Source organism: Gymnodraco acuticeps, unplaced genomic scaffold (genome assembly GCF_902827175.1).
Source record: "Gymnodraco acuticeps unplaced genomic scaffold, fGymAcu1.1, whole genome shotgun sequence".
Classification (NCBI taxonomy): Eukaryota; Metazoa; Chordata; class Actinopteri; order Perciformes; family Bathydraconidae; genus Gymnodraco; species Gymnodraco acuticeps.
The window spans coordinates 319,990-334,426 of NW_022990590.1; the positions used below are offsets into that span (position 1 = coordinate 319,990).

Below are 14,437 nucleotides of genomic sequence, written 5' to 3' on the forward strand. Positions count from 1 at the left end.
GTTTACTCAAACACATCACTGGGTGCATTCAAATACAGCCACTCCAAATGTTTCTTGAATCCCAATCTCTACATGCCATACACATCCATTCAATTCCAGTGTCAGTTGAATTCCAACAGAGAAATGTTGTCAGAAGTTTATAGAGTAGAGTAAAATAAAAAAATGTTAATTTTACTCGAACACAAACCTATAAATAGTAAAACCAGAGAAACTGATAATGCTGTAGTGGTCTCTAATATCTTTTTCCTGAACTGTATGTTAAAATAAAATACTTGATATTTTAATACTCATGTTAATACTTTTTAGAAGACCGTACTTCGTTTTTTCTTGTTTCAGCCTTCTCCCTATTAATGAAGTCAAATATAGCATTTCAATACAGCTTGTTTACTGACTACGTAAACATATAGTATTTATATAGTTGCGTGTCTCTGCAAGTTATTTTACGTAGATCTGATATTTAATTTGAAAACATTTGACTAGTACATGCAGGGCAGCGATATGATCTTTTAAAAATGTTTTGAAAACCTGTTTAAAAAAACAGTTTACCACTTCTACAAGTACAAAGGTTTGCGTCATTTTATGATTACTATTGACTCAGACCAAAATCTACAAAACTAGTAACACAATGTTTTTTTTATCTTGATAATTCGAGTAGTTGGTGTGATTACCGTTCCCATCTGTTTTTTCAGTGTTCGGTGGAAAATCCTTCTGCAGTTCCAGTGTCGAAACAGACTGCTGCTAACCGGGACGCCCATCCAGAACACTATGGCTGAGGTGGGCAGTGTGTTTTTGTGTGTTAGTGTGTTCATGGAAGTCAGTGTGAGTCAGACAGACCTGTTGACGGCTGTGTGTTATTACTTTCCTTCAGCTGTGGGCCCTGCTGCACTTCATCATGCCCACACTGTTCGATTCCCACGACGAGTTTAACGAGTGGTTCTCCAGAGACATCGAGAGCCACGCTGAAAACAAGTCTGCCATCGATGAGAGTGAGTACAAACCCCGGCGTTCTGAAAAAACAGTTTTTATCCCCTGTTTTAGCCGGCAAAACATCAGGTTATTCGCGTGGATATGTGTCATTTGTGTGCCAGCATTGAACTGTTATCTCTGCTCAGTGATGTGTGTGATTTGCTATGCAGCTAAACACGATTGTTGGATGTTTTTGTTTCAGACCAACTCTCCAGACTGCACATGATCCTCAAGCCTTTCATGCTGCGCAGAATCAAGAAGGATGTGGAAAACGAGCTCTCAGACAAGGTAGGGGGGGGGAATGTATTCAATGTGGCAACTGAGATTCTTGTCCAGAGTTTAACATTTTTTCTGAAAGTAATTGGGCATTTGGTTCTGGACATGTTGCCATGTTTTGAGAGCAAATGTTTTCCATGTGGTGTCTTCGAGAAGGGCTTTGGATTTTCCTGGAACCAAACGAACAGGTAACTTTCAGGGAACATTACCTACCGGTTCCCTGAAGGTTATTTAGGATAATACATAAGAAAACCGTCAGTGAACTTTCCCTTAAGGTTATTTAAAAAAACTAAAACCTTTAGTGAACCTGTTAAGATAGATAGATAGATTCAACTTATTGTCATTACACAGTACAGGTACCATGTAACGAAACGGTTTCTCTGCATTTGACCCATCCTAGGAATGTTTCCTGAAGGTTCTCTAAAGGTAATGTAAACGTCTACAAAATATTAAAATTTCCCTCAGGAAATGTTCCCTAAAGGTTCTCTGAAGGTTATTTTAAGGTATACAAAAAACATTTAAATGACCCTCGGGTAACGTTCTCTAAAGGTTTTTCCTCATAAGGGAACATTCCCTGAGGGTTATTTAAAAAACTAAAACCTTTAGAGAACCTTTAGAGAACGTTACCCGAGGGTAATTTAAATGTTTTTTGTATACCTTCAGAGAACATTTAGGGAACTTTCCCTGAGGGTTATTTAAAGCCATAAACTTTAAAAAATGTTTTTAGGAAACGTTCCCTGAATGTTCTCTAAAGGTAAATCAAAGTTATAAAAAAAATGTTCTCTCAGGAAACCCTCAGTACTTTAAATGTTCTCTTAATGTTATTCTAATAAGGGAACATTTAAGTTATAGGGAATGTATGTTGAATGGTAACATATAAAAATAACCTTTTACCAAAGTTCGCAAACGTTTTTCTCATGGCTATATAAAGATCTTTTTTTCCTTAAACCACCCCCGGGGACGAGCGTTTGTGGAGCTTTACCACATCCAAATATAATTTGTTGAAAAGATTCTGCCATAAGTTTAGACAAAAGGATATCTTAAGTCAACACCATGTCGTCCCACTTCTTTCCTCTCCTGATTAAACCTGCACCCTCCCTCCATCTGTCCCCCCGTACCTCTCCTCATTGACAGAGAAAGTGTTGTAATAGGCTTGTGCTGGCAGATCCTCCTGACAGATGTTGGACTCACACATACTCCCTCACTCGCTGTGGGAGGCAGTTCTCCCCCACATTTGTCTCTTTCACTTTCCTTCACTCTAACATGCCAGCCCACTTCCTTTTTCTTCTCCACTTCGCACACACAAGCCAATAGTAACGTTCACTCACGGTGCATGGTTAGCTTTTAACGGTTTGTTGTTGTTCACTTTCACTGCTCTCATCAAAGCATGACCCCCGATATAACCAAAGATCTTGATGTGTGTTTTTTAAGAATATGGGTCAGACTGGGCATGGAGTCTGCACCCACAAATACACATGTCCGTCGAGCCATGTGAAAATACTGCGTGTTTTCTATGGAGGGATAACAAAGCAGTAATGCTGAGTCATTTGTCTTAACTGTCTCCACATGTGAAATGCAAAAGCGTTTACCTTGTAAATCAATCTTTTTTAACATCTCCAATTGAGAGAAGTTTCATCCGCTGTTGTCTTATTGCACATATTCCTTTCTTGCTTAAGGAAAACCAGACTGTTTAAAGTGTCATCGGCCCAAATAAAACACTGTTCAAATCATTCCGTTTTAAAGATTTCCAAATGTAGATTTAGAAAACCACCAAGAGAACCAAGAAAATAGTTATTTGTAGTTATATCTCCTTTTTTTTAGCCCCCCTTGCAGGTTCGACCGTTAATCGTTGTAAGACTCTTTACACACTTGTTCTCTCTCCCTCTACAGATTGAGATCCTGACCTACTGCCAGCTGACGTCCCGGCAGAGGCTGCTCTACCAGGCTCTGAGGAACAAGATCTCCATCGAGGATCTACTGCAGTCCTCCATGGGCTCGTCACAGCTGTCCCACAACACCACCTCCTCCCTCATGAACCTGGTCATGCAGTTCAGGAAGGTAGGACGTCCCAAAATAAAATAAAGTACATTTAACATGAACACAGCTATACAAAGCTATTCAGATACAGCAGTCAAAAATGATTGATGGTTGTTATTAATCCTAATAACTTGAGGATCATTTTGAATTTTCTTTCTGCATTCCTTAATAGTGCTACATTTTATGGGAATAAACTTTGAGATGCACTATTGAGCATGGCTCTTTCCAAGCACAAGCATGAGTAATGCTTTAATGATACACTGTCTGTCTCCTTGTGTGTGTAGGTGTGTAACCACCCTGACTTGTTCGAGCGCCAGGAGACCCGCTCTCCGTACCACATGTTCCTGAAACCCTACGTCATGTCCAAGTTCCTCTACCGCCACGGCCTCATCCACGCATGCAACCAGTCCAAAAACAAGTATGTTATTTCACATACATGATGCAGCACACAGACATGCCTGAAACCCAATGAAAACAGGTCCATCAAATATTCTACAAGCACTGTTTTGAAAAGGGTTAGTTTCACATTTTAAATGTTAAAAAAGTAAAATATTCTTTCTTAGCAAATCTAATTTGTTGATTTAGATTATTTTCCCTTTAACAGCTATTACTACTTAGGAATGTCTCTTTCACTTTTTCTCACATTAAGTGGTGTAACCTTGTCTGTCTCTTACTTCCTCAGATTACTCCAAGTGCTGTTGTCTCCCTTCTCCCCCAATCACATCCAGCAGTCTCTTTTTCACAGAAAAGGTGAGTGTGTATAAAGCGTTGAATTTAATCGTACACAAAGCTCTCGATAAATACATTTTCAAACCTTCCCTCTTTGAGATTCACAATTGAGCATGGCTCTTTCCAAGCACAAGCATGAGTGTTTTCTCCTCGCCTCCTTGTGATGTTTCCCTCATTCTTTCCCTGCTCGTTCTTTTCACCTTTTTTCTTATTTAATTTCTGTGTTTAAGTGTTGTTTTCTTCATTCTGTTTTTACCCTTTCAGGTGACGACAAAGGAAGCTGTTTCTCCTTCCTGCGCTTCATCGACGTCTCACCAGCTGAGATGTCCAATCTCATGCTGCAAGGAACCTTAGTAAGGTGGGCTTAAAGATTCCTATCTGTTAAATAATCAATAATGTCCAATTTTACACGACATGGTAATAGCAGAATTCATTGTTGTCCCCCTCTCCTGCTCATTTCTCTCGCAGGTGGTTAGCCCTTTTTCTGTCCCTCAAAGCTGCCTATCGGCTCCACCATCAGCGCCTGTTCGGCCTTGAAGAAGAAGAAGAGGGTCAGGAGGAAGCCGGAGACTCACTGGGGGAGAGAGGGGGGTCACAACCCAGGAGTAAATGTCTGTCTCGCAAGGACTTGATCTTGTGGCTGAACAGACCCACCAATTTCCCCAACGTGCAAACCAGCCCCGTCCTGCAGGTAAGAAACACACTCAGACTTAAAGGTCACCTATTATGCAAAATGCACTTGTTGATGTGTAAGGAGACTCACAGAGTGTCAGAAAACACAACCTTCTCTCTTTTCCTCCTTACCCACATCTCTAAAAATGGGGGTACAACGGAGCAGATCAAGATTTGCTGCGGTCATTTACGTTGAACTCCTGGTCACGTTCCGCCCACGGCCCAACCTATCAGAAACGTTGCTGTATCAGAAACAATGCGCAACGTGTTTTTTAATTAATATGGTCTGTTTTTACATTAGCAAGCATCGCCAACACTCAGAGTTAACGCTGTAATGGAGAGAGTATGTGTAAAAAAGCTGGATATAAAAAAGTACTCGCCTTATGGTAAACCCGTGAGACAAAAAGCATTTGAGCTCCATAGCAGCGTTTCCGCCAGGGGGGCGTCTTGCCGTAATTTGACGCCCTTATTCAGCTCGGGACGCCCTGAACTCGAGCCGAGGGCATCCAAAAATATTAATAATTCGAGAGAAGATCGAGAGTTTTTATCACTTGAAATCAGGAAAAAGGAAAAAGGACAAGGACATCCCTCTGTTGGAGGGGCAAAGGAGTCTGGTGGGATTCTTTTCGGAGTATTGAAGATCGTTTCCCCGACATCGGCGGTACCTGCTACAGGACAATACGGAACGTGCGCTATTTGGACGCGATGAGCGGTGCTAGTGGCGCACGCGCGTGAGCTGCGAGCACCAGAGCCTCGCAGCGGCGAAACTGAGGCTCCGTGGTAAACTGTGGTAACATGAAGAGCCGTTTGGGAGCCGAAACAGCCGGCGCTTTAAGAGAGCCGAGCCAAATGATCCGGCTCACTAACGTAAAAAGACAGTATCTGTAAGGGACAGATACTGTCTTTTTAGCCCTGGTCTGGCGGAAACACTGCTCCATAGTGTTTCAGAAATAATCCTTGATGTGGTTTGTACCATACTATGGCGTTTAATCACTGCAGCGTTTAACTGAGAATCTCTCTAGAAATCTCTCTTCAGAAGAGAGCTCATGCATGCTCCAAAGGGGCGTGGCCAGCAGTAGCTCGGCAACATTTAAAACTACGGACCCAGAATCAGCACTTTAGTAACAGGGCTGAAATAGAGGGGTGTGAGGCAAGGCTAGAATGGGTGATCTGTTTGGTATTTTGAGCAAAACACTTCATAGACATGTTTCTTATATATCTGAGACTTATAATACATGCCTAAAAATAGTATGATAGGAGACCTTTAAATCTATGTACCAGAGCAGCACATAACTGACAGGAGAAACTGCAGCAGTGAGACATGGGATGCTGACGAGGCTGACATTTCCCCCAGAGCATACGTCAGTGTTTGGCCACACAGCTTGCTCTCTGCCCCCGGCCTCGTCTCCCTCCTCTGGGATCCAGTGTGGAACCCAATCCCTCTGTCGCCCCGTGACCCAGTAACACTGTCCTCCATCCCTTTAATGTGTCTCCAGAGTGCAGGCCAACATCTATCTGCAGGATACTTCCACTGTCAGACATGTAGAGGAAAGTCACATTTTAAAGATTAAAATATAGAATCCCTACTGTTTTAAATGCTATTTTATATTAGGCGCAGTAACCTGCTATTTTAATTACACATTTGTCGTATTGTTAATGTTATGGAGGGATATAAAACTAGGCTTGGGCGATACAGAGAAAATGTAATATTAGGATATTTTTGAACACATACCTCAATATTTCAAAACGTGAACAGTATTGTAGGATTGACCATCATGGCTTTATTTTGATAAATAATGAACAGTAATGTGGATATAATGACTAAGTGGGTAAAAGCAAGAAATAGAACAGCATAGCAAGTTCCGAAAATTACAACATTATGGATGTGCAGCCTTTGAAACAAGGAAAAAACATCAATAATGCCATAACATGACAATCAAAGACAATATCTTATCTCATATTACAATATTGATTTAATATCAATATAGTGCGTATTCTTTATTGTGAACTAAACATTGTTTTTTGTTTGCACTGGATTTTTGTTTTTTATATTATTATATCATTCTAGTTTTTTCTTTTTTTTCTTTCTTTAACATTGGAGAATACAAAATGGCTTTACCATATCGTTATTTGACATCGACTTTTTTCTATTTACTGAATGACCAGAAAACGCGTTATATCATGTATATATCATATATATCATTATTGTGATATGAAATGGCCTATACCTATTGTTTGGCAATATGGAAGCCTAATTGTTGCGGGGGAAGAGACAGTACAAAGCACAGTAGCCAGTCCAAATATACAGACCCCCTCAAAGCAATGTGAACAGCTGCAGCCTGCAGATAAACTGCTAAGTCGCTCTTTTTAAGTCCTCCTTCTTAGAGGAAAAGAAACAATTATTAAGAACACATCAAATATTTCACCCCATTGGCAAATATGTATCAAATTCCCATCCTCCACCAATTGTAACCGAACTTGCACGGTGGAAACTTCTCAGCAGAAAATGCTGCCGGGGTAATTCCATCCTCCTCTTCCTCTCTCGGCCTCCTCACACTCAGCCGAGCAGCTTAGGTTCCCCCCTGGAGTGGCTTAAAGACAGAAAGAGCATAAAAACAACAGAAGCCAGTTCCAATAGGAGAAGAAAAGAGAAACGTTTACAGACACCTGGAGAGCTAATACTGTATGACCCTGCTGACCCCCCAGACTCACTTAAGCTTCTTGATGAAGAAATGATTCTCCCACCGTTTACTTCCTTCTACTCCTCGTTTGTCTCCTGAAGCTGCTGGCACACAGTCTCTCTCTCTCTCTGGCTGTGTACTGCACAGTGTGCTCAGTATTGCTTTCAGCTTTCCTGCTGTTAATGTGGAGGAATTGAGAGAACCGGACTATTTTAAATGATCCCCTGAACGTTTTTACTCTTACGTTAAATGGAGTCTCTGTCCCTCTGTATCACTCTTTCTGTCTGTCAATCCCAATATCAAACACATCTATCGGCCATGTGTGGGGTAAAATACATTTCTGTTTCATTTCAAATGGATTTATTGCAATTCATTTAGCTGACACTTTTATTCAGCGCAACCTACATAAGTGCATTTAACCACGTAGACACAAACTTAAAAATAGTATATAGTAGTAGAATAAGCGTTCCTAATAACGGGGTAGTAGGGTACATCTGCAATCATTTCGAAATATATATTTTAACCATTTACACTGTGGTTTAGTCTTGATAAAAAAGTTCAGTCTCTCAATCTCATGAATTTCTTTAATTGATTTTGACCCGATGGTCTACTGTAGGAGGTTTGGCTTGTATTCATGTAGGAGTAATTGCTCTTTTTACGGCTACAGTGAGCATTCTCAGGAGGTATCGATCACCCCCTGTTATTTCTACTGCTAGGTCTCCCAAATAAAAAACAACTTATGTGTGTTTTTGTTAAAACTAGCATCTCAATACCATTGTTGTACCCTAGGAGGATAAAATGTGGCATGGAGGTCAAGTGTTATTGAGGCTATGTGTTGTGTGTGTGAATCATACAGTCTATAGTGTGAATACATGAAGGTGTGGATGCATGTGCTTGTCATATAGTATGTTTGTCTTTTTAAACGTTTGTGGGTCCCACTCTCTTTGTCATAATTATCTTGCCATCATCCATCTCAAAACACCACAGTATATACCAACGCTCTCTCCACATTTTCAATATATCCTTGATAAAAGAAAAATCAATCCAATAGTGGAGATGTCTCGAACCTGACTATGAAGGATGTCATTCTCCAAACTCTACCATTAGGTGGCACTGTGTATCCATCATTGTTGCAGTGTCAAACAGCACATACATACATACCTCTTATAACACCTACCACTGCAATACATACAGTATATGAATAACTCATCATTACGTCTATGCGTAAAATGTCTATTTAAATATCTTTTGCCCAAAAGTTATTTGCAGGACAGATTACATGAACGGGTGCACTGTTGATCCTGTGGAATACCCAGCTAAATTCCTGCACAAGCTGCTTAATCATAGGTTTTACATAACATTTTTAACATTAAGCTGAAATAACATTTTTAGGAGTGTAGCCAATAAAGCCTAAATATACTGTCAGAGCAGTTTACAAAATAAACATGAGCGCTGCACTCGGTAACCTCTGCAGCTCTGTTTGTTTACCTCAAAGTGTTTCTGCTTATTTCTCTACAATTAGATTTTTTTATTTTAATTGCAACTTTGCCACAAATCAAAGCAGGAATAAGTTCATCAGGCAAAAGCAAGTTGTTTTGAAATGACTTGCAAAATAATACAGTTCAACATTCGCTTGTACTTGGACGTTTTTGGCTTAATATAACAGGGTAGTAATATGTAACGTTTTATTTGTTGTGTTTTAGGACTTGGTGTTCACAGCCTTAAGACCGGGCATGATGGGACACACAGACGTGATGATCCACTGTCGAAGCTCCGCCACTTCCACGATGCGGCCCTGCCAACCCACACCGCCACCCAAGTTCCTGCTAGCTGCCACGCCCAGGGTATGTATGTGCGTGTGTGTGTGTGTGTGTGTTTGTGTGGACAGTTTGTGTGTGTGTGTGCTGACCCATGCAAGACAGACAAGCCTTTGGGTGGTCGTGGAAAGGGAAGAGGGAAGCGCTGTGCACATTGCCTTTGTAGGTTTTCCACAATGAGCAACTCTTATCTGTGAAGTGTGTGTGTGGTTGGGGTGTGGGGGTGACCGCTGTGGCTTCCCGCTGCATTTAAAACAAACGGAGCCTCTAAAAAAAGGGTTTCTTGCTCAGGTTGTTCTCCAGTGGTTAAGCTTCCTCTTCCCCCCCCCTCCAATATACACACTGCCACACATACACACACTCCAACATGCATAGCCACACACAGAACCTGCTGATTCAGTCAAACCGGCTTGTATGCAGTGGTTTTATAGATCTCTTGGTGGTACATTTATCAGCGTTTTTTAATCTATAGTTCAATTAAAAAGCACTTGAAACATAGCCTCGTGCAGAAAAAAGCAAATGTATTATGTATAAAACAAATGCAAGGTATAAATAATTAAACAAAAGTAATGCAATCATGGTTGTTACACATTATCCTAAAAAACATATCCTTCTCTCCTCAGCACACATTGTTTCCTTTTGTTTCAAACGTGTGAAACGCTCATCTCTCTTTTTCGGTTTCCTAGGTTACAGCAGTTCCCATGGAGCGTTATTGTGATGACCGCAGTGCAGAGTACGAGTGGCGGGTGACGCGCGGCGGGGGGGGGCGCAGTCTTCAAACAGTGTTTCCTCTACGGCTCTCCTGAACTTGCCTCGGATTGGCGTGTGAGGTCCAATTCCTTCTACCCACAATGCCCTGGGGGTGTGATGGCCCTCTACCCACGACATGGATGGTCCTACATCCGGATACCTGGTAAGGACTTTGTGTTTTTGTGTTGTGTTAATGTTGTTGATATACTTTGAACTTAAGATACTGATGGGATGTCTTTATTGGTCAGTTGTGCTGTAGCTCACACTGGGGAAAGGGTAACACATAGTGTCTAATGTCTATTAGTAAAAACAATTGGGACTGTTAGTCTATAGCGGCTGCCTGCATTGTCTTGGGAAAAATGAGTTGAAAATGTTTCAAAAATAAAGGTGATTTTTAAAGCTTATAACTTCAACCCACCTTCACTTTCATTTGCTCGAGTCATATTAGTGTTAAATATTGTTTTCTAACAATCCTAGAGGGTTTTGGTGTAAGTTTATTGGTTGATTTAGTTCGTAAAGATAAAGTAGTTCCTACATTAAACCACTCATAACAAGGTCTGTGGGTTATCTTTTTTTAATTTATTTATATTTTTTGTACAGGCTAAAGACACAAACATGGACATAACAATAACATATAGGAGATGACATTCCCATCTCAGACAAAACCAAAACTGTGGGTTATCTTGAGTTACGGATCATGGTACCAGAAAAGAGACATTGCATGTTTTAATTTTCCGAATGTACTGTGTTGGCAATGGGAGTAACGAAAGCCAAATGCCATCTAGTTCCATTATGTTCAAGGGGAGTCATAGACATAGACACCTTTACTGCTGTTATCTTCAACTTTTGGCAACTCACAAACAAACTAGACTGATGAAAAGCAATTATACTTCAGGTGTACTGTCCCTTTAATAGAGCTGTTTTATTAACTGCTGGATATCCAGTTTTGACTGAAGGGTGAAAAAGGGGCTCCCGTGGGAGAGTCCACAGAGGCCAGCCCAGGGTCAGCAGGTCAGAGCCGGGCACATCACTCTCCTCCATCCTGGCCTGTCTGTCTGCCAAACAGCCAATCCCTCACTATCTAATGGAGCTGCCCAGATAAAGGGCTTCTGCACAAGTTCACTCACATTACCAGCGAGTTTCCGTTAAGGTGTGAATACCGGTCCGTGTGTGTGTGTACGTGTGCTTACAATCGCTTTTATCAGAAGAGCTTAGCTTGTGGAGTTGAGGGTCAGATGGGGCAGAGTGGGAGCTGATTCTCTGCCAGCGTTCAGAGGACTGATGGATGTCCAGGGTGAGAGAGGTCATTACTGTTTTACAGACAACACTTCCCTTCTCACTGACCCTCTCTACGTCTGATAAAAAAAGTCTCCGTCATGGATTATGATGACTGCTCTCTTTTGTTTTGTGTGGCAATAGAAGTTTCTGGCACGGATATTGGACGTGTTTGTCCTTTTCAGTGGTGGAATGTTATAAAGTACATATACTCAAGTACAGTATACTTGTATTTTACCTGAGTATTTTAATGCTTTGCTACTTTATACTTCTACCTTACTACATTTTGGAAGCCATTAATGTACTTTTTACTCCACTGCTTAATTTGACAATTAAGATACTAATCACTTTACAGATTCAGATGATTAGCTAATGCAAATTGTATATCAGGATTCATGAAATAAATTAATATTGACGAATAATTGTTATTTTTAATTACAGCTCAGATAAGCTGAACCTTTATCACCTGTGATAGACACTTGAATGCATCAATAATCATTATCCAGTTATTTGGATACTGAAATGGGTTATTTTATATATAATGTTTACTTTTGGAACTTAATTTATATTTTGATTTGAATAAAAAAATATTGCTTTTATTTAAGTAATATTTTGAATGCAGGATTGAATTCGAATATTTTCCTTTCTTTCCCCGTACCCATCTGTGTATACATGTGCTTGTGAGAGTGTTTGTGTGTAAAAGTGAGAAACCAAACAAGTATTTGTGTGTCTGTGTGAGAACAGTCTGAAAGCTCTTGTGAAGTTATACGGCAGACAAAGCGAGGAAGTTTAGCTACTGGTCATTGTTCAAGTGCTTAGTTAGGTAACACTAATAGAGAGAGAGAGAGAGAGTGTGTGTGTGTGTGTGTGTATGTGTGTGTGTGTGTGTGTGTGTGTGTGTGTGTGTGTGTGTGTGTGTGTGTGTGGTGTGTGTGTGTGTGTGTGTGTGTGTGTGTGTGTGTGTGTGTGTGTGTGTGTGTGTGTGTGTGTGTGTGTGTGTGTGTGTGTGTGTGTGTGTGTGTGTGTGTGTGTGTGTGTGTGTGTGTGTGTGTGTGTGTGTGTGTTGTGTGTGTGTGTGTGTGTGTGTGTGCGCACACTAGCGTGTGCACTTAAGGGAACTGTGAGGCACTCACAGGGAGCCCTGAGGTGTCTCTCACCTCTCTCCGCACACTCTCCCACGCTGCCCTTTTTCACACGCAGTCAAGAGGACAAGCCTCCATCTCTCCGGCCAACGGACAGGACGGGGGCGCTGATCTGAAATCAGTATCTGGCCAAAGCCTCTCAGTCCGTCTGGTCTCTCACTTCTTTCTCAGCCTCAGTAGGAAGGAAGTGACCCAACACTCCGGCACCCGTCCTCCGCTGAACACATTGTTGCCACATCAAGGCCTAGATATGTACAGTAGCTAAGCTGAAGTTTCCCACCCTCCCTCTCCTCTGCACTCCCAGCCCCGCACCTTTCTAGAACAAATGGCAGAGCTGAATAACTGTTTGTTTTGAGCGCCATGGCGTGAGTACGGCTGCCCACTGATATCGACGGAGGAATCTAATCAGAGGACTTATTAAGAATCGGTCCGTAGATCAGGAAAAAACAATTGAGGCCTTAATGTCTTGGGTCTCAGATTTGTTTGTTTTTTATGTTATTGTGATAGACACATTTCCCTGGGGAAACTATGTTTTGCATTCAAAAACATAGATCTACTCTTTTTTTAACAGCATTAACTAGGAGATCCTAGACCTTTACCAAGACTGATCCCTGTCGGAGATATTGAAGTAAAAAGCAATTTGTGTATCTGTTCCAAAACGAAATGGGTTCTTCCTTGGCCCATGTTACACCCTTCCACTAGATGTTATGATAATTAGGCTTGGAGTTTTTATTTAATATTGCTGACAAACGGACAAACTAACCGTAAACATACGGTACGATACTGCTGCACCTGATCAGAGCGATAGCAAGGCACATGCAGGGTATTATGAGTCAGGAATTGAACCCATGTTACGCATGTATGCAGTAATGTAGTCTTAGCCACCAGGACGCGACAGACCAAGAGGTTTTGACTATAGTCAAGAGACATTCCAAGCCTTGTTTGTTTGCTATAATGCTGCTGTTCTGTGGTCACCTGTCTTTTGCATTGCGGAAAAACTTGTCACATACAGACACATTTCATGTCGATAAAGGTTCAAAATCACTTCTGACGGCAAGTCGTTTTGCGTGCTATAGGATTATTTGAAGAACATTCCAGTGTGACACAGAAATAACATCCCCTCGCTGTCTGTGTGGGCTCTGCATCACTTACAGTAATTATAAGGAGCCATTCCGCAAAATGACGGCCTTCTCGCTACAGCGCCAACTTTTGGCTCCTTTTTTGCTAGCTTTATTGCAAGCTGGGAATCGACTGTGCTGTAGAGGAAGATATGTGTGTGAATGGGATGGTAAAGGACTATTTTTGTGCCTCTTGTTTTGCAGCTAGTTTTTAATGACTGTATTTATGTGTATCAATAAGACTGTGAGACAGAGAGAGAGTCAGGTCTGGCCCAGCCTACATCAGGCTGTGGGAAATGCAGTTCTGCCTTCCTGTCCCTTCAAAGAAACTCTGCTCTCCAGCAAAATGGCAGGAAGCGTCCCCCGGCCCTCTGATAGACGGGCACACAACAACACAGTCGGCCAGCCTCACCACACCACCGTCTGACTCTGCCCTTTTTCAACGTGCATTAAACTGGCACCGGCAACCGTCTGCGGAATTTCTTTTTTGGCAGCATAGAAAAAAACAAAAACCTTCCAGCCAAGTGTGTAAAGGGAGAAGTTCTGACTTCCTTATCCAAGTTATGGCTATAAAAGTGCCCCAAAGTGTGTTCACTGATACTTTAAGAAACTTTGATCCCAAAGTAGACTGAAGGGGGAGACATTAGCCACATTATACTTCCATGAGGATATCTTTGAACATGGAAGCCGAGTTGTATCTCAGCTCACTTTGTCCCTTAGCCAACTAGCTTTCATCTGCGGTGTGTGTCGAGTCAGTGCTGGCCGAGAGTAACTAGCAGTGATCTGTCTTAATGACAGAGTTCACCGTGGGCTCCTGTGGTGTGGTGAGAGTCCTCATCAGACTGTCTGTCTCTACCCCTGCTTAACGGCTCCTATAGAACCAAGGGAAGCTTCTGGCATGTTCGTGGAGAGACAGACAGTGATGTATCTGCAAACACATTCCATTTATAAATACATGAACGCAATCCATCACG

The 14,437-nt window shown here is 41.6% G+C and overlaps 1 protein-coding gene across 1 annotated transcript in view; it reads left to right on the forward strand.

Moving 5' to 3' along the window:
• ino80 (INO80 complex ATPase subunit) overlaps nucleotides 1-14,437 on the forward strand; it is a 48,234-nt gene that overhangs the window by 12,031 nt on the left and 21,766 nt on the right. The window contains 11 exon segments of the mRNA XM_034228484.1: nucleotides 690-774; nucleotides 869-986; nucleotides 1,169-1,254; nucleotides 3,133-3,300; nucleotides 3,564-3,697; nucleotides 3,962-4,029; nucleotides 4,273-4,366; nucleotides 4,477-4,699; nucleotides 9,065-9,205; nucleotides 9,865-9,933; nucleotides 9,935-10,091. Coding sequence (XP_034084375.1) covers nucleotides 690-774; nucleotides 869-986; nucleotides 1,169-1,254; nucleotides 3,133-3,300; nucleotides 3,564-3,697; nucleotides 3,962-4,029; nucleotides 4,273-4,366; nucleotides 4,477-4,699; nucleotides 9,065-9,205; nucleotides 9,865-9,933; nucleotides 9,935-10,091 — 1,343 coding nt within the window.